At 47.7% G+C, this 19,438-nt stretch overlaps 2 protein-coding genes across 2 annotated transcripts in view; both read right to left on the bottom strand.

The window, feature by feature from the left end:
• Window positions 1–3,447: 3,447 nt before the first annotated feature.
• On the bottom strand, window positions 3,448–14,500 carry PYROXD2 (pyridine nucleotide-disulphide oxidoreductase domain 2). Its single transcript, XM_060241856.1, has 16 exons — window positions 14,324–14,500; window positions 13,673–13,692; window positions 13,391–13,484; window positions 13,216–13,289; window positions 12,519–12,674; window positions 12,173–12,326; window positions 11,776–11,837; window positions 11,382–11,479; window positions 10,920–11,061; window positions 10,393–10,527; window positions 9,754–9,826; window positions 8,782–8,938; window positions 7,007–7,161; window positions 6,462–6,568; window positions 6,073–6,193; window positions 3,448–5,233 (listed from the first exon to the last, which is right to left on the bottom strand). The coding sequence occupies exons 1-16, from the start codon at window positions 14,454–14,456 to the stop codon at window positions 5,163–5,165; spliced, it is 1,752 nt and encodes a 583-aa protein (XP_060097839.1). The 5' UTR covers window positions 14,457–14,500; the 3' UTR covers window positions 3,448–5,162.
• A 3,089-nt stretch (window positions 14,501–17,589) lies between these two features.
• Window positions 17,590–19,438, bottom strand: part of HPS1 (HPS1 biogenesis of lysosomal organelles complex 3 subunit 1) — a 19,611-nt gene continuing 17,762 nt past the window's right edge. Inside the window, exon 19 of the mRNA XM_060241858.1 lies at window positions 17,590–19,438. This exon is cut by the window's right edge and continues 319 nt beyond it. The gene's annotated coding sequence lies outside the window, so the exon portion shown is untranslated.

Consider the following 19,438-nt stretch of genomic DNA (forward strand, 5'->3'; position numbering starts at 1 on the left):
TCCAGGCCTTTCATGTCACCGCCTCACCTGATCCTTTCCTAACTGAAGTGGAGATGCCAGGAAATGATCCTGGGGCCTTCTGCTTTTCGGGTGAGGCCAGCTCCATCTATAAACAAGGGGCGTTGGAAGTGCTTGTTCCCTTTCTGCCCCCACCTGTATTTATGCCAGACCCGCCTAGGAGGGACAGGGCAGGAATGAATCTTTGGGGTTTATGAGATTCACTTTGCACTGAGGCAGAGATCCGTCTCTTCCGGGAGGCCGTGGCGGCCTGGGTACCACAAGGGCAAGTGTCTCTCCAAGGCCCCCAAAAGCATCGTCCCCGGCCTGGTTGCTGGAGATCCTTCACCTGGGCCCGCCCTGCACCCCCAAAGCACGCGCTGCTTCACCGCGCCCCAGGGCCCCCTCGGATGCAGCAGGAAGAGCCAAGCGCCGGCGGCACCTGCATCTGTTCCCTTCTGCTCTTTCTCGAAGGAAGCGGGGCTCTTGCCAAAGGACCGTTCCCCGCTGCCGGGGCTCCTCCTCCCTGCTTGGCCAGCCCGACATGGCACAGGGCGGCGGCGGCGGCGGGCCCGAGCACGTGTCCGCCCTTCGGCCCGGGCTGTTCTGCGGTTCAACGCGAGGCGCGGGCAGCTCGGGCGGCACTAAAAACAGCTCGGCCGGGCGCTATTTCCAGCCCGTCAATATTTGCTTAGCTGTCTCAGGTGCAGCGCCTCGGCCGTCGCAGAGCCCGCCCGCTTGCACGGGGGGGGGGGGGGGGGCGGCAGGGCGCAGAGGTCGGGCCCTCAGTCGCCGGCGGAGGCTCGTGGCCGAGGGGCGGCTCGTGGCCGAGGAACAGTCAGCTCCCCTGTGGGTGGGCGCCGCCAGGCAGGAGGGCAGGCGAGGCGAGGCGAGGCGGGCGGCAGCGGCCTTCCCTTCCCTTCCCTTCCCTGCCGGGCCGGTCTGTTGCAGCCCCGTGAGGCGGTGGGGGGCGCCGTTGGGAGGGCCCCACCTGAGAGCTGGCGTGGAGTCCAGCGGAGGACTCGCGGATGCCCAGCAAGGGACTGTTGTCTCTCCTGCCAGGAGATGCGGCAAGGCAAGGCTTCCTCCTTTCTCTGCCCGCGTCAGGTGGAACCGCAATTCCGCTCCTTGAACAAGTCCAGCAGAGTAACATTGACCCCTTCCCTATCCGCCGAAAGCTAACTGCATCAGCGTAGGCCAGAAACACTACCGTTCTTCGGACAAAAGCAACGGGAGGGAAGGACAGACCCGGCCACATGTCCGCCTGGGCATCTAGGAGGCCCGCCTCAGAACCCCCGCTTTGCCAGGGAAGCTGGTTCGATGACCCCGAGTCCTTGCCTCTCAGTCTGACCTACCTCGCAAGGTGGTGGTTGTAAACACAAAACAGAGCAGGGAATAAAAGTCCCCGTTGGGGAGAACGATGGGGTACAAATATTCAAATAAATGCTGGTGGACAACTTCCTTTCCCTCTTGCGCCTACCTATAACCAAAATGCTTTAATTGTGGGACAGTCTCAACTTGCTGGAGAAGGCGGTGACACTTCAGAGAACAAGAGCTTGAAGCAAGCTGCGCGGTCTCCCCTCGGCCCAGTGTGAATCGGCCCTGCCCAGCTTATCCAAGCTCTCGTGGACTTTGACGGCACTCTCCTGCCACCTGCTGGCGGAAAGAGGTTCCGGAAGAGAAGCCGCTGTGCTGCCCTCTTCCTTCCCTGCCCATGGTGCTAAGGGTGGGGCTGAAGCTGTGCTGATCTAGTCCTCTCTACTACCAGCGTCAGTTTAGTTCAGTTTTCCCACAGGGTCGTGGGCAGAGAGGTGAGGAAATGAAATTTAGGGGATTTATTTGGTTCAATTTCTATCCTGTCCTTTCCGTGAACGACCTAAGGGCAGGTTACAATGTTCGATTAAAACAATAAATCAAACATTAAAATTTATAAAACTATAACCTTAACAAGATGGTGTACTGACAAATGGCGTTTAGTTAAAAGATAGTAAATGCCCTGCTTGCGGCCAGGCCAGGGCAAGGAATGTCACCAAGGCAAGGATTGTCAAAAATGCAAGCACCTGCCTTCTCATGATCCCTCTGGATCAATCCTGAGATGAGACCACTGTTTGCTCTTCTCAGGGGGAAAAAGTGGTTGCAATCCTCCAGAGACTGTAAAGTCAAATAAAATATTGCAAGGTTAGAGGAACAGGGCAGAAACCATAGTACTTTCAAAATCCCCTAACATCTGTGTATGAAGTTCTTCTCACATAGCCCAGTTCACACATAACACATATGTATCTGCCTGTATAAAAGAGTCAATGTGTATGAAATTAGGGACCAGTATCTGGATGTGGGGTTTGTATGGTATGGTTGGCTGTGCATACATTGACTGTAATATGAGGATTACTCAACACATAACAAAACCCCCCACAACTGTGAGTATACTGTACATGGATTGCACTGCATTCACTATTAACTTCTGCACAGGGCTTGAGAGTCATTTGATTGGGAAGCCCTCACCTGCACAGGCTACTTAATCATACTCCTCCTCTCCATGTAGGAAACTGTGAGTGTGTAGTAGCTCTGAGGCAGCATGCTCCTTGAATGTAGAAAAGCCTATACTGTTTGAGCACTGAGGCCAGCCTGTTCTGTTACCGGGGGGTGGGGTGGGGGGGGAAACACCAATATTACTTTGAATTACCCTTTCCTTTCTTAAAAAGCAATTTGAAAAATACCCCAGATCAGCACTTCCTGCCTTTGCAGGCAATGGTGGAGTACATGCTTCTCAGGTGCCAGCCAGGCCAAACTCCAAATACATCCCCCTTACTGTTGTAAGGATGTACCTCAAGCGGAAGGATGGGTGTCATGCTTGCCAAGGACTGCTGGTGAAACTAAAATAGCTGTGGTTAACATGTTCATGATATAAAACAGTAAGAGGAATGAAACCGCATTAGTAAGGTAGTTCTTGCCACCCTATCTGGCTTTGTTCATTTTTTTCTTGCTGCTCACCTAAGCTACAGAGAAGCAACACTGCCACCAAGTGGCAACTGTTGGTGTAACCATCACGGTTCTCTTTTCAGAAGACTTGCAGAAACTGTTCATTCCTCCTAGTGTTATGAGCCTTAACTGTAAGGAAGATCTTCAGGTGGGTAGCCACATTTGTCCGAAGCAACACTGGACTCAAACGTTATAACGAAGCTCTGTTTCTGTCCTCAACTCCATGTGGTAAGTTTCAGAGAGCCAGTCACAAGAACCATACTGAGAGCTGGTACACTACAAATGTGCACAGGGTTAATTGCTCAAAGTTAACTGTTCTTACATTTAAAACTCTGGAAATTACAAGCTGAGACAAAACTAGAAGTAGCAGGGGAGCACATACTACACAGAGACCAGTAGCACAAGAGACTGGGCTGCCTTACATTATATCAGAAAAAGAAAATGCTTTGGCAAAGTTCGCATGGAGCAGGAGACATTAATTGTAAAGAATGCATTTTCAGTTTCTCCATGATAGAAATTTTGATTTTACCATGTAAAATGTTTAGTGTTGCATCAGTAATTGTTCAGATTTTACATACACAAACAAATTTGTCAGTATGAGATGATGTACTCCTGCTGTCTACCACAGAAAAGTCCACCTACAGCTGCTCCACAACTTCCATTCATTTCAGTGGCATTCTGTGAAAAGTATCTGAGCAAGCTGCATTGAAAAGAATGGGTGTCACTTGCCAGCAATACTTTAGGAAGGAGCACCTAGAGACAGCTGACTATCTGCCTGAGGGTTGCAGCCTTGTCTCTTTTAGTTGCCCTTGGTTGGTGCATCCCTACAAAGGTGAGCAATGTTATTATAAGGAAAAATCAGGTTTTCTTTTTTTTTTAAAGGTTCATCTTTGAACACACATTTTCTAAAGGGAGAACCGGTAATGATTTTTCAATCATTCCTTCACATGAAATCAATCCATCATTGCTTGGGAGGAAGGTACGGTATTGATTTTTTTCTTATTGTGTCAACACACTTTGGCGGCCGTCCATGCACCAATTAAACTGGAGTATTTAGATTCAAACTGATTTATGCATAAGGATTTCAACGGAATTGAACTGGATTAACGCCAAGTGCACTGGCTCAACTAATTTGTGAACCAGGTTGCTTAGTGCACAAATCCCCGCATGGTCCCTGTCAGAGAGGGCAGCTGACTTCTGGCCACTGCCCAGCTGGGATTTGCAGCCAGAACACAGAGAGATGTTTGCAAGCAGCTGCTCTTTGTGAGTGAGAAATACAGCTCTTTGGGAATGGGGCTCAGTGAGGTATGACCAGCATTGGCTTTGGAGCCACAAGGTCAGATGATATGAGCATCAGCAGACTCTCTCTGTCCCTTGGTTTAGATGATAACTCGGCTCTGTTCCTGAGAGATGTCTGGCCTCTAAACCATCGGAGGAAGGGATTATGATATATTTGGAGCCCATGGCTGTAGAATGTCCAGGTTTTAACATTTTCAGGAACAGAAACCAGTATATATTGCCTTGTTTTAAGTTTGGCACCTAACAATGCAATCTTGAGAAGAGCTATGCCCTTCAAAAGCCCATTGACATCAGTGGCCGTAGAATGGTGTAACTCTGCTTAAGACTGCACAGACTGCTGGGCCTCTTACAAGAAGCACTAATGCTAAGGGGCACCAGTGACAAAAACACTGAGAGCCAGAGAGTGACAAAGTTAAACCTGAAGCACTGCCACCCATTTAAATTCACCAAAGACAATGGGCTCAGAAGGGAGTAACTGTACGTAGGATGACACTGTAAAGAGCACTGGTCCATCCTGCCCATGGAAAAGCTGCCAGCAGAACTCTAAATGACATCTCTTCTTGTGTGCGAATAGCAGGCTGCATCCCTTGAAGTGGCCATGGAGGACAGCAGAACTCCTAGTTGAACAGCAGCACAGTGGGAGAAGCCTGTCAGCCAGCAACAAGCCTGTTCCGAATATGCTCGTGGCACGGGCACACCCAGCAGCAGGGGCATAGTCCATCTCATTCTCTGCTTCAGTGGAATGCCAGGAGTGTGATGCTTTTGGGTGGAAACCCTGAGAAGGGAACCAGGTCTGGAGAAAACTGCTCAGTGGAGTTGCATCTGGCTGCTTGTCTGCCAACGGGAAGAGTTTTCTGAGCCAGGGCAGCCCAAGTGCTCCAGCTGGGTCACAGTCTCTTGAAATCCTCTAGAGCTGCCCTAGCAGCATTGCGGCCCACGGCTCCCATGACTCCTCCTCCTAGGGTGAGGAAGGTGAGAGAGATTGGAAGGGTCACTACAGCAACTCACCTTCGTGGTAACCACCACTAGAAGAAAAGGTGGTAGAGCCACTGGGAATAGTGATCATCAGCAGTCATTGCCACGGCTTGTTTTGTTGAAAAAGCCCAGCAGGAACTTATTTGCATATTAGGCCACACTCCCTGATGTTCCACACAGCAGGGACTTATTTGCATATTAGGCCACACCTCCTGATGGCAAGCCAGCCAGAACTATGTTCCTATGGGCTCCTGCTCAAAAAAAGCCCTGGTCATGACTGTAAACAGTTCCTATGGGCTGTAAAAAAAAGCCCTGGTCAGGGGGCACTTTCTCACACTCTTCCAATCTCACTTTCCACCAACGTGGGAAAGGAGATGACAAGCTGAAGCCAAATTAAGTTTGCCACACTCACTGTCTTCTGCTGCACCACAGACACACTCCTGTTCAGTTTATTCAGAGACAACAAGAACTTTCATCTGGACAGCAGGGAATCAGCTTTGGAGGTATAGAATCAAGGCCAGGGGAGGGGGTTGCTGCTCGAATGCCTAGGCTGTGTTCTGCGCTTAGGCAAAGGCACCTGAAAGGGAGGCTTTATTCCTGCATTTTCAGCAATAAAACAGCTCCAGTTACCTTGCAGGGAGTGCAACTCCTTCCTGAATATAGCTGCTTCTAGCCAGACATTTTAGGGAGACATGATCCAGCCTTCCCTCCCTCCTCCAGAGGCCACCATAACAATCACCTCACCTTCAGGCCAGGTTCCCTCCCTTGTTGTCAGAAACACATCCCCTCCAGCCCCTGCTGCCCCCTCCCCCAGACACATACCAGGATGAGCACCACTGCCGCAGAGGTACAAGCCTTGGACTGGAGAGCGGTAGCTAGAGTAGGAGGGCACAGGCCGGGCAAAATACAGCTGGTCTAAAGACATTGCTCCATGAAAAATATTCTGAAAAACCAGAGGCAGCATTGGATGAGAACTCTCCCCAGAAGGAGGGACCCTTCTCTATTTGGCAATTCAAAGGAACTCAGAACTGCACAGGGAGGGGGATTCTTTGTGTGCAGTAGGAGGGGAAGATAAAGTTTAATTCACAAAGACAGAGATTTGGCCCACCTTGCCACATCAGCTAGGCACGCCAGTGAGTTTGCTTTGTGAACTCACAGCAGGCAGACTATGCTGAGTGGGTAGTGGGTTGTGGTTCTCAGAAAGTACGTACCCCACCAGGCAAGCCGAAGATCCGTTCAAGGTCTGGTGGCGTCAGAACATCTCTGCCAATGATGGAGGCCTTGAACCCAGGTGCATAGCTCTCAACGCAATCAAAAACTACAGGAAGAGGACACTCACACTCACATGGAAACCGGAGCCAGGCAAGGTGTTGTTGGGTCACCCAGAACTGAGCAACTCAACATCTGCCTTTCAGACAGGCTAAGGTACTTCAGCACAGAATCACAAGAACTCTAACTATAACTGCATCATGGCTGAAACTCTCCCACCTCACCCCAAAGAGAAGCATGGAAGAGCAAGTAGCTATCTATATAAAGCCAGGGGTTATGTCTGTGTGCACAGAGGGTCTAAGCAGGGGAAGTGATTACGTATGTGCACACGCACATCTTCCCACACTGCAGCAGGGTTTGTAAGTCAAATGGGAAACATGATCCTAGGGACCTTTCCAGGGACTTGAAGATTCTCCTCGTTCCTAAAGTAGTGCAAGACACCCGCAACCCCAACCCCCACTCCTGCTGTCTCAGTCAGGGGTTGTACCTTGGTCAGCATAGGCATCACGCTCTTGATTATTCCATTGCCTCCCTTCAGCCAGTGTGTAAGGAGTGTACTGAGTGAAGAGAGAGACCACATGGCAGCTGGGGGGAGCCAGTGTGGGGTCCAGGGCAGATGGGATGCACAGTTCAATCATGGGCCTGAAATCAGACATAGAGATGCTGTGCTTGTTGCAGAAGGTCCTCTGCGGCCTCGTCTGCTATCAGGCTTCACTTTCCTTTTAGCTGCAGTAGTGAGCCAAGAGGGCTGACTCTGTTCTGGCAACCGTCAACAAAAGACAACCCCAGGGCCAAAGCAGACATGATACAGAAGAGCCGAAACAGGATCAAAGTAGTGCTGAAGGTGGGGCTATTTAAACCGTTCCCCACCCCCAGATCAATTCTACAATATAATTCCCCTCCATACACCGCCCCCCCCCCCCCGTGGAACTGCTATTAGTCCTGCTGGGGGGGAAATTCATAAGAGAATTTTTTCTGAAGAATCAAAGCATGCAAATAGATATTATGAAAGGGCATTTATTTCACCTCAAGAGACTGGTCTTCAAAAATAATCTCTGAATAAACAGATTCTTAACAGGGTAGGCACTGTAACGGATATCCTTGCTTTGCCTCTCCTAGTGGTCCCTGTTGGAAACAAACTACTTATAGCTTGAAGATGCCATCCATTGCATGCTTGCTTGGGAGAGGGTTTCAATGAACTCTAACCAAGTGGCACCTTGAACACCAAAGTTATTGTGGTATGAATGTCTGTGACATAGAGCCCCACTTCATCAGACGCATGAAGTGATGCATCTGATTGGCAGAGATACACATACTGAAAACTACGAGTAGAAGAATGGGTGGGGAGAAGAGAACAAGGTATGTTAAGTTAAAAAGCACAGCACCAGACAAAAGAGTAACCATCCATGCAGAGAATCTTATTCTGAAAAGTATATGAAAGTGTTAATCTCCTTTCCATCCAATGGAAGTGATAGAAGGCAGAATGTTGAGGCTGCTGACAAGAGGAATTAAAAAAAACCATTGGGGTGACATGAGAAAGGGGGTATGGTGACAAAAAGCCCTTTCTTATTATAAGGAGGAAGCAACAGAAGATCAAGCAGCCCCGATGCAAGTAGGCAATGCATTTCAATGAGGGCGTCTGCACAAGGCTCATCCCAGGAGCAAGGGTTGCTAGACACTCCAGTGGCTCTCCTAGCTAATGAAACTGCAAGTGAACAAGAAAAGAGAATTTCCCACAGCACTTGCAAGATTATAAATACATTGGGGAGGAACTTGACAATATCCATTTGTTTTGCTGGAACCTGAGTGTTATCGTTAGGCCAGGATTGTATCATGGCAAGGCCAGGAGACCAGAAGATACGCCAAAGGGAGGCTTGTGTTAACAATCTGACTTCCTCTTACTGTTCTGTGTTCTCTGCACTTGTCAGTTTTCTCTTGTTACAATGTGTCACTCCTTGGGTTTCAACAACACCCGGCAGGACAACTCTCCCCCACTAACACGCACAGAAGCCTCTGATTTGTGAGCTAGGGTAGAGCTGGAAGTAAGAATGTGTCAGCCTCACTTTGCTAATCCTGGTGACATTTAGTGAAAACAGAACCATGGGAAGCATGGGCTACTCACAGCAGTTTTAGGGGAACCCAGCCAGCTTTCCCCCGCCCCCTTAGTTGATTTTATATGCTGGTGAGGAGGAATATCAAGCAACCCTTCTCCTGCTCACCCATGCCAGCTATTCTGTGAAGGACTGAAGTTTCCAGTTGTACCTGCTAGAGGGCCTCCCATGAGATGCCTCCTCAAAGGCCTGGTGCAGAATCTCCATGTTCTCACAGTTCAGGTGGATGGAGCACTGATGATGAGGCAAAGGACTCCCATCGCTTGTATTTGGGGCTGCAAGGAAACTGGGCAGCCGATCCACAGCCACTGTGGACATAACAGGCAGAGGGTGAGGCTTAAGCAATTAAATACAGCTTTCCACATGACTAATATGAACAAGGCTTTTCTGAGGCATACATTTAAGCACACTGTACCAAATTTACTGCCATGTAAAGTGAGCAAATTCAGGAATATTTGAGCACCAGGCCATGTATAGGCCTACTAAGCAGACGTAAGCATGCGGCTTAGCAGTTAAACTGTGAGGAAGAAGGAAGCCTGTGCCTCAGCCCTCCCTGGACACACAGGCCAACTTTTATTCCCAAGGATGCCTCCATTAAGGGAGAGAGAATCTTGCCCATGTCAGCTCTTCTTCAGAGATGGCAGCGTAAGGTTTTTTTTTGGGGGGGGGGATAGGAAAAGGAGCTGAGGCTGGGACTCCTATGGAAGGACTCCATGAATCTCATCTTCCTTTAGGCCCCCTAAATTCTGTCAGTGGGTCCAAGGTTGCATTTATACATTTTTTTGTCTGGAATCCCTTTGGAAAATATCTTAGTAGTGTTCCAATGCCCTCTGTTGGCCACACATAATACCTCACTAGAATGCCCAATTTTACAAGGATTATACTGACTTCCTGGTATAAAAGCTGTGGTTTGCCTTACCAGAACCAGAGCAAAAAGTATTTCAAGCATGGACAAAAATACTGCTTGTTTTTTCTAATTTAGGGTGGGTTTTATTATCCTATTCCTGTTGATGATATTATTCTATTAATCCCAGACTCTGTCACTACCTGCTATTCACAGGATCATCCAAACGGAAACTTCATATGGAATTTTCTGACCTGTTTGTCTCTGTGTAATGCTCACCGTTGATCTTGGTGACTGGAGAGCGTGTGTCGAACTGTGAAAGTCTCTGCACAAACTCCAGTGGCAGTTGCTCCTGGTGAGAAGAATTGCAGACAAAATGAACCACTGGCAGTTAATCAGAGGTGGCAAGGGCTGAAGCATCATGATGCACATATGACTGGGAATCACAGCTCCTTGCCTCAGTCCCAAGATCACTTATGCCTCAAGCCTCTGAGAGAGAGGAAAACTATAAACGAAGCAAATAAATACATAGGTTGAGCCGCATGATTGGGCAGGGAGAACAGTGTTGACTAACAGAATCTTATGAGCCCTAGACTTATTTTGACAGCAACAAACTGTTCCTAGTGAAGAAAAACCAGACAGGACAATCCACATGAGATAATCAATATAAGAAATGAGACTTGGCTAGCAAAATCAGAGCAGGAGGAATGGATCCCCTGTAGCTTAAACCAAACTTCAGCCTGGTGTCCGCCTGGTGAGCTCATGCTGTTCATCTGGTAATGGGATGCAAAGAGACCTAATCCACACCCTTTGCAGGCTCTCGGTCAAGCCTGCTTGGGGGCAGAAAGAGGGAATGTCTGGGACTTGGCCCCCATGCTCCAGAGGCCCTTCCATGCTAAGCCAAGGAGCAGAACTCACCTTTGGGGTCAATTCCAGGAAGGTGAGCTGTGGCGATGCATTGGACAGCACCAGGTGGCTCTTCACTTCAGTTCCATCCTGCAGGACAACACCTCGCACCTTCCCATCAGAGCTTAAAAGGATCTGGGCAACTGTCTGCAGGGTTGAGTAGAGGGTTGAATGGAGAAGTGCAGCTTCCCACATGGCTTCTATAAATGTCTAACTGGAGAGGGCCCATGCCCCATCTTGACAAGGCACCAGTAGCAGGAGGCAGGACCCTGGTCTCTGCCTTCATTCCTCACACAAATATACCCAGTGGTGCCAACAAGTGCCAGGCATGGCTGTCCTGGCTTCAGGACTTTGATGAAGGGACATTTATTCTTTATAGTGCAGGTGGCACCTGGCTGTCCCATTTATTCCAAATGATGGCACTTACTGCTCTAAGATAACTCAGCCTCCCCACATTCCTCCAGACTGATGTCTCCACCCCCTCCAGCCCCTTCAGGAGAAGATCAGGCACAGCACTTTAATCTCAAGGACCCACACACCTTCTCAGTGAAGATCTCCGCCCCAAGCATGGTAGCAGCACGAGCCAAGGCCTGGGATAGCTCTCCCATGCCACCGGTCACATAGCCCCAGGCCCCCTGGCACCCCTCCAGCTCACCCATGACATGATGCAGCAGCACATACCTGTGGGAAAGACTGAGGGTTAGGGCTTTTCTGGGGCGCCAGGAGAGGCTGGGCCCCCTGTCAGGTTTCTTGGCCTCCTTCTAGGTAAGTCTCCATGGAGCTTCTCCAGCCTCAATCAAATGCCATGCCTGGAATCTCAGCAATCTCTGCTTGTGCCCAGCAATGCCTGTTTGCAGATCTCAAGTGATTTCAGATCCTCAGTGAAGGTTCAGGCTTTAGAGCCAGTTGTGAATGAGGAGGAAGCAGAACTCACAGAGACAGGGAGGCCAGAGAACAGCAGTGAGAACAAGGGGGGTCTGTCCACCTGACTTGGTCCTTACCCGCTGCCTGGTGTGTGGGGACCAGCCATGGCACCAATCACTGCATCCGTGGCCAGCGTTGCTTTCAAGGGCTCCGACTCAAACCAGAGATCCAAAATCTGCAGCAAGGGAGAGAAAGAGGATTCTTTAAGGAGTTCCTAGAAAGAATCTAGCCTCATACCACCCTCTCTGTCAAACACTGTGGGATAGCAGCCCAGGCTTCTGTGCTTACTGTGACACACCACACAGTTTAGATGAAAGTTTTCCAGACTTATTTGGGAGCAGTTGCTCTAAGGTTGGGGGAAGAGACAGTTCTCCACTAAGGAAATGATGTGGTTTGACCAGAGAAACAGCAGAAATCATTCTAGTGAATGTGGAGTCTGGAGGCTCTCTTTGGTCATCTGGTTGCACTTACCTTGGAAATAGGGGCTGTGAGGACTTGGTAATACTGGGGAAGCTGTTTACCCAGAGCAAAGCCTGGCAAGAAGAAAGCTGAGGTCACTGGAGGCTCAACCACAGCCCAGGAATGCAAAGTGTTCCTCTTACTCATCTTGCTACTACTCCTGCCCTTCAGAGGCAGATCCACAGGCAGCCTCGGATGCATAAAGTGCAGGGCATGTCACAGTCTGCCCGCACAGCATGGTGGGGAAATGAACCACAGGGCCTGCAGAATGGGACCCCAGGGTGGTATTCTAGGCCAGGGCTTCTGCCTCTTACATTTACCAGGCAATGGACCTTGAAAAGAGATCCTGATCTGGGTGCATTTGAATTTGAAGTTAGCCAGATCCCCCAGGGCTCAGTCATCCCCTTACCTGCACGAAACAGGATCTGCATGCCTTGCAGGGCCCTGAGCCGCTGAAGCAGAGAGCCCTGCCTGAGAGCAGCCACGTCCAGAGGACAGGTGTCTAGCAAAGGGTCTATGGCGGACACCAAGCGGCTCATGAATGCTTCATACTTGGGAAAGGTCTGCAAAAGGGAAGGAAGAAGAAAACTGATGCTATTGGCCTGGACCTCAGACTCCCCTGAAAACGTAGGTCCCATTTCTCACAATCTGCCTCCTGACTTCATCCCTGACTATTTGAGCCCAACTCCCTGTGCTGCACAACTATGCTTATTTTGCTTCCCTGTCTGTTTTGTGCCTTTGCTTCCCTTTGATACCTGGGCATCCTGCACAGAGAACTGAGCAATCTGTGACTGTGTTTCGGCCATGTTGTTCCCCAGCAGCAGCGAGCGGGGGGGTTTTCCACCCTGACCATCTTCCAACAGTGGGGTGAAGGAATACGGGTCACGCAGGAGAACTCTTAAGCCATGCCTCTGCAAGACAAAAGACAGCTGGGCCTTTGGGTCCCGACATACTAAACTGTCACACTTAAAGGGGCAGATCGGCTGGATCCCTGGATTCAGGGAAAGTCTTTTCACTCCCACCTCCATCAGCCTTGCCAGAACCATCACACACTGGACTTAGGTGATCCCTCCATTCTAATATTTGAGAGGGAGAATTCTATAAAGCCTGCCATCAACCCCTTTAGTCATCTTTGTTTTTTGAAGTTTTTTTAAAAAACTTGTTGCCTTTTTAAGCCTATTATCTGCAGCTTTTGATATGCCACCTCTATGAAAAATGGGATACTTGGACAAGGGGGCGGCTTGCTTTTGTTACCTGCAAGAGAAGAGAGGCCACAAGTCAGAATGTGTGAGAAAATGCAGGAACCAGGAATAAAAACACTAGCAGAGCTGCCAGATGCCTGGTGGCAGCTCTGGAATCATGGCTCTTCCCACTGCTTCTGCTTATCCTTCCTCCCCTCCCACCCACCCCCCCCCAAAAAAAACCCCCAAACCAACTCCTTTCCTTTAATACCTTCAGCTCCAGCTCTGAATAAATCTGGGGCCTCAGCAGGCTGAGTAAGTAGGAAGCTCTGGAGAACCGAAAACCTGCAAGACAGTAGGTGCCAGGTGCACAGAAGACTGAGAGGACACAGAGGAGTGCTTGCTTGGGGGATGGGGGGGGCAACAGCTGGAATCCTTGGTGTTACCTGGGATAATCTCCTCAGTGACTGCAGCGCCCCCCACCAAGTGTCGTCTCTCCAGCACCACTGTTTTTAACCCCCCCTTCTGCAGGTAGGCAGCCTGTGGAAGGAACAGGTGTTACCTCAGCCCAGAACAGCCCCATCTGCTGCTTTTCTGGGTTCCCCATTCACAGTCACAAAACTGGCTGTCTTCCCCACATTATAACCCCAGACATATGACCCCCCTCCTCCCTCCACCACAGCCCAGGAAGGACCGTGCCACAACCTCTTGGGGTCCCCATTACTCACAGCCACCAGTCCATTGTGTCCTGAAAACAGACAAGCACCTTATGAGCCATACAACCATAGATTTGGAAGGGATATCCACAGTCATCTAGTCCAATCCTCTGCAGAATGCAGGAAATTTACAAACACCTCCCCCCCACACATACCACTCTTGACTGCTCCACACCTAGAAGATGGCAACCCCCCCCTTCTTCTCTCTGCACAACCCCCTTCTCTCTGCACAACTTGCCTCCTGTTGCAGAAGCATAACCAGAATCAATAAAAACAAGTGTATTCTGCCACAATGCAAGTGTTTTCTGTTCTTGTATTCAAGGTGCTGCAAGACTCTTCTTGGTTTTGTCTGTGTCCTCCTAGCCTCCAGAATCCCTCCTCAAAGCTTAAGGCTTACTCCCTTTGCATGCGCTATTGAAACAGACCCACACGTCGCTGGATACCCTCTCTACTGGATTTTCTTGTCTGGACAAATAAGTCCGACCGTGAAACATTCTCTAGCAGCCGTTCCACTCCATTGCTTGAGGTTCTTCCTTAGCCCTTTCCCTTCCATTCCGCTTTCGCCAAGCTTATGTAGCAAAGTTCTTTCTAGTTTCCCCCATGTGGTTACTAGTTGGACACCCACCGCCAGTTGGTGTGGTGCCGCCCTTTCCTAACACGCACCTGCTCCGATCACGATCGCCTCGTATTCTCGTTTCAGCGAGCCCCTGGTTCCCGAATGGCTGGATCTACAGCCCCTTAAGAAAAGCGGAGCGCCCGCCTTGCCCAGCAGCCGACCACGCTTGGCTGCTGCCATTGTAAGGCGGACTTTGCATTGTAGACAGCACTTTCAACGCACTTACCCTTGCAGAGGAAACGTGGGGCGGGGATGAGGGGCAGGCCGAGCGCGAAGCCCGCCTCCAGCGAGGGGAGAGGGGCCTGCTGAAGGAGAAACGGCGTGAATCGTCGCGCGACACGGCAGTAGGGAAGGCTTGGACGGAGAGTGGACTGCAGAGAATGGAAGTTAGTTAGGTCCGCCATGCACAGTGCGGGGGGAGAGCTGGGAGCCAGCAGGCAAAGTCTACCACTTCAGACTGCGGGGGTGGGGGGTGGGCGGGGATATGCAGGGACTTACTAAAACTAGGAACAGCGATTGCCATAGACTATACATGACTGCCAATAGAGAATTCACATTTGCCCAACAGTGAAGTGTGGTCTCCATTATTTCCTATGGGCAAGCGTGGATTCTCTATTGGCAATCTCTCTCGGCTTGGCTTCGCGAACGAAGATTTAAGAAAGGTGCAGTAGTCCACGTCTGCTCCAGGCTCGCTGGTGGCTGACAAGACCAATGCAGGACAGGCAGGTCCGGCCACAGTGGCTGCAGGGAAAAGTCTGATTTGGGGTTGGTGCTGTAGCAGTACGATTCTTCCCCAATCTCCTTTTTCGCTGTTCCTAGTTTTAGTATGCCTCGCTATGCATTTAAAACATTCTTTCCCATGTAAAAACTTTCTGAAAATATTAAGTGCCCGAGAGTCATTTCAGTGTTACAGTGACCCAATGAATTAATAACCTTCAAAACGTCCTGTGGTTAACAACCTGGCTCAGGTCTTCCAATCTGAGGCTTCATGTATTGAGTCAACCCACTGCATGTTGGGTCTTCCTCTTTTCCTGCTGCCTTCAACTTTTCCAAGCATTATTGTCTTTTCCAGTGACTCTTGACTTCTCATAATGTGACCAAAGTAGCACAGCTAGGCCTTTTAGCTTCTAGGGAGAGTATAGGCTCAATTTGTTCTAGAACCCACTTATGTATTTATTTGTTTGGCAGTTTGCGGTATATGTACAACTCTCCTCCAACACCACATTTCAAAGGAATCTCTCCTTTCTGCTTTTTTCACTGTTCAATTTTAACACCCATAGGTAGTAATGGGGAATTCTGTGACATGAATTGTCTTGGTCTTGGTCACCAGAGAGACAGCCCTACGCTTAAGAATCTTTTCTGTCTCCCTCCCCTCTCCAAACTCTGCTTTCCTCAGGATCCTCCCCAAAATCTCCAGGAATTTCCTATGTGAGTTGGCAGTCACAGACCAAATTTTCATCATCAGGGATTGACCTTGAAACTGGACAAAAATGCAGAGTGTTGAGGTGGTAAATCTTGAACGTACATCTTCAGAGTGAAGCAAAGAACTCAAATGGCAGTATTCCTTCATACTCCAAAATTTCCTGCTCATAGAAAAGTAAGAGAACGGTAGTTGAACAAAGCAGGAGTCAAGTTGCACCTTTTAGACCAACCAATTTTTATTTAGAACGTAAGCTTTCGTGTGCTCTTAAGCACACTTCATCAGATGAGGAATCCAGCACAATAAGCAAAGCCATACATAGCTGGTTAGACTAATTTTCTTGATGTGTAGCTCGTTTGGGCAGAGAATTTTTGTATGCAAAATATATGCTCATGTGTACCCACAACTAGATATGACAAGGGAATTCATGGGTATTTATTCAGGTGCCCGTTTATTTATGTGGAAAGCTGGGAGGGGGTTATTTATTTTTACAGAAATTGTCGGGAACCATTCCACCTTGCTTTTCCTCAGTATAGTATGAGAATGCTGTGCATTCATTTTCTGTGAAGAATTAAGTAGAGTCCTCTCATTTTCCATGTGAATAATGCGGAAATACTTGAAACGGAATCCTGACATAATGGAAGTGATGCAAGTCAGGAAGGCTGACGTCTTGCTTCCCCCATTCGAAAGGGCTCAGCTGACCCTGACTTCCTCAGTTTATGAGTTGGGGGTCACACTCAGTCCTGCATTACTGCTGCAGAAGCAAGTTAATTCAGCTACAAAAACTGTCCATCTTTATTTAGCCTGAAGGATGGCTCCCTATCTGGCCATGTGGATCCATGCATTGGCAACTTCAAAGCCAGACCATTGTAGGACCATGAACTTCAGCTAGTGCAGAACGGCACAGTTCAATTACTATTTCATAGAATCATGGAGTCAGAAGGGATCTCCAGGGTTATCTAGTCCAACCCCCTGCACAATGCAGGAATTTCACAAATACCTCTGCCACATGCACACATTCCCAATGACCCTTGCTCCATGTTCAGAAGATGGCAAAAACCTCCAAGATCCCTTGCCAAACTAGCCTGGAGAAAGACTGACCCCAAGGAACTAGGCAGAGTATAGCACCTATTCTCATATCCCATTTGTTATCAGTGAGTTTCTGGGTTTCAATCAAGGAGCAGCCTGAATAGCCCAACTTAGCTTGGGAGCTTGGCCATGGTCAGTACTTGGATGGGAGATCAACTAGGCAGGTCGAAGTTGCTGTGCAGAGAAAGGCAATGGCAAATAATGTCTTTTGCCTAGAATGCCCTGTGAATGGGGCTGCTTTGAGTTGGTTTGCAATGTGATGGTAAGTTCTTCTCTTCTTTCAGTTCAGGGTTTTGTCCTCTCTCTGCTCCAGCTCCTTCTCCCTCCTGCTTTTTGATTTTTCTTATAAAAAGCTCCAAAATTATTTCCTTCCCATGGCAACTGAAAAAGTAAGCTATGGTACGTAAAAGTTCACAGTAGAATAAGTCTTTAAGCCACTGGACTTCTGTTTTATCACCCATGAAGATGAAGCGTTTTATGGCCCAGGACCAGCATATCTGTAAGACCACTTCCCTAGGAGGCTCCACTGCAGCATCTTCACTTAACTGACCAAATCCTTCTGAAGGTGCCACCCTGCAAATTGGGTAAGTTCAAAAAATTGTGAACAGTGTGGAGTAGTGGTTAGAGTGTCAGACTATGACAGCTATGCTACTTTGTCTTCATAATACTTAGGATAACCTAATTAAATTCAGTGTCCTGGTTGTATTAGCTTATTTAACCAACAATGATAATCAACTTTTTATGTTTAAGATGACTATTCAGTAACAACATTATTTATTGGGAGAGGGGGAGAAAGCAGGACTCTTTTAGGTGCTAGGTATGTTTATTTAAATAATAAACTTATGCAACATTAATTCATAATAAAAGTAGCAGTATTTTGTATCATACAGTATATCATATTACATAATGAAAAATACAGTACTTCCATTTATTTATGAAATTACATTTAAATCCCATCTTTCTGCCAAAAAACTCATGACCCCTCACATCAATTTTATCTCAATAATGCTATGATGTAAATGGGGCTGAAAGAAAATAATTGGTCCAGCATCACCAGATGAGCTTAATAGCTGGGTGGGTGATCTGAAGCCTCAAAGTCTAGTGATTGCCCTACCTTGTTTCTCTTTCATCTGAACCTAACTACATGTTACAATTCACTAGCTTTCTGAAATAATATCTGCTGTTTTGTATCTGCTAGAGATTTCAGTTGATCCTATAACCAAGGTCTCTCTTTACCTATTTTATTGAAATCTCATTTGTATAACAGCAACATTTAAGGGGTTTAAAGAGTGTGCCAGATCACTATTGCCCAGTGTCATCACATGCATAACATTTATCTGCTTGCATTCTGCTACAGCCCCCAAGCAGAATTCAACTTCCTAAGCTTCACTGGAATCACATTGTATTGATTAGAACTTTCTTTACAATTGATCAGCATTGACATCTACCTTTCCAGACATCAGCTACTGCTTAATGAAGACCTTCCAGTCTGGTCCAAGTTTTTACAGAGTTCTATTATCTAATAAGATATTTTCACAGCATTTAGATAATAGACCCCTCATGTACCTTATACAACACCTTTTCAAAAATCATATCAGTTCTGCTGAGGTCCTTCTCATTTTTCCATGAAGAAAATATTTTAGGATACTGGAAAAACACTGTACTTTAATTCATTATTTTATCACAGATCTCCTTATATTGCATAATTGCTTCACTGTTTAGCAAAAGCCTATTATCCTCTTAATACCATTCTTTCCCCTCCAAATTTAAAGTACCTATTTTTATCACTAAGTTTTTAAAATGGATATATATGGCAAAAATAAGAGAAATAGCAATTCATTTTAATGGTTGCTATCAGCCCATTCATGAAATAGTTAACTCATTCAATTTAAAAATATTTATTTTACAAGTTCTTGTAACCATTATTTTATTTTTAACTTTAAAAAAATTAATTTCAAGGGATATCCTCTACTATGGGGCATGGCTCAGCATGAGTGCACCCATTCAGAAATTTTGGTGCACTGAGTGCTTCTAACTATACCTACAGATAAGCATGTCACAATGTCACTTTCCACTGGCACATTACTTGAAATTGACATTTTGCACGCAGCAGAGGGTTTCACTGGGGGAAGTACATGCATAAAGCCATTTTCTGGGAAACTCTATGAATTCTTTCTTTCCTCATTTACTCCAGATTACATCTTTCTACATTATTTGAAAGGGCTCAGATCCACAAGATTACTCAGTTATGACCCCTTAGCTTCAGTAGTGGAAGGGCTGTAGTAGTCACCTGCTCCTTGTCCACTGTGCGTGGATGAGAATCTTTAAAACACAACAAATGTCCAGAGACAAAGCAAGTCTCATCTTGCTCAAGTCTAGGCAGGGTTCGGCTCTAAAATTCTATTCTCGTAACCATTTTGTGGTCTTAAGAAAAGTCTGGCTCATGAAGATTCCTTGCTGTTTCAGTGCATCTAACTGCCACAGATAGGCCAGGGAGAGATTGTTCCAGCTCATACAGATGCAGAAGGATGAGCTGATGTATGCACAAGGAGAATTCTTACTCGCATCTTACACAGAGTCCCCAAGCCAAGTCAGCAGTGCCGCAAAAGCAGTTTGGTCCCATTGGCTTCAATACCCAGGGTCAAGCTATACT

Source organism: Heteronotia binoei, chromosome 6, assembly GCF_032191835.1.
Source record: "Heteronotia binoei isolate CCM8104 ecotype False Entrance Well chromosome 6, APGP_CSIRO_Hbin_v1, whole genome shotgun sequence".
Lineage (NCBI taxonomy): Eukaryota > Metazoa > Chordata > Lepidosauria > Squamata > Gekkonidae > Heteronotia > Heteronotia binoei.

Coding starts and splice junctions, on each gene's coding strand:
- PYROXD2 (XM_060241856.1), bottom strand. CDS start 14,456: ATGGCAGCAGCCAAGCGTGGTCGGCTGCTGGGCAAGGCGGGCGCTCCG. Junction 13,485..13,672: donor GACACAATGGACTGGTGGCT/GTGAGTAATGGG, acceptor TTCCTTCCACAG/GCTGCCTACCTGCAGAAGGG. Junction 5,234..6,072: donor CGGCAGTGGTGCTCATCCTG/GTATGTGTCTGG, acceptor TCCTCACCCTAG/GAGGAGGAGTCATGGGAGCC.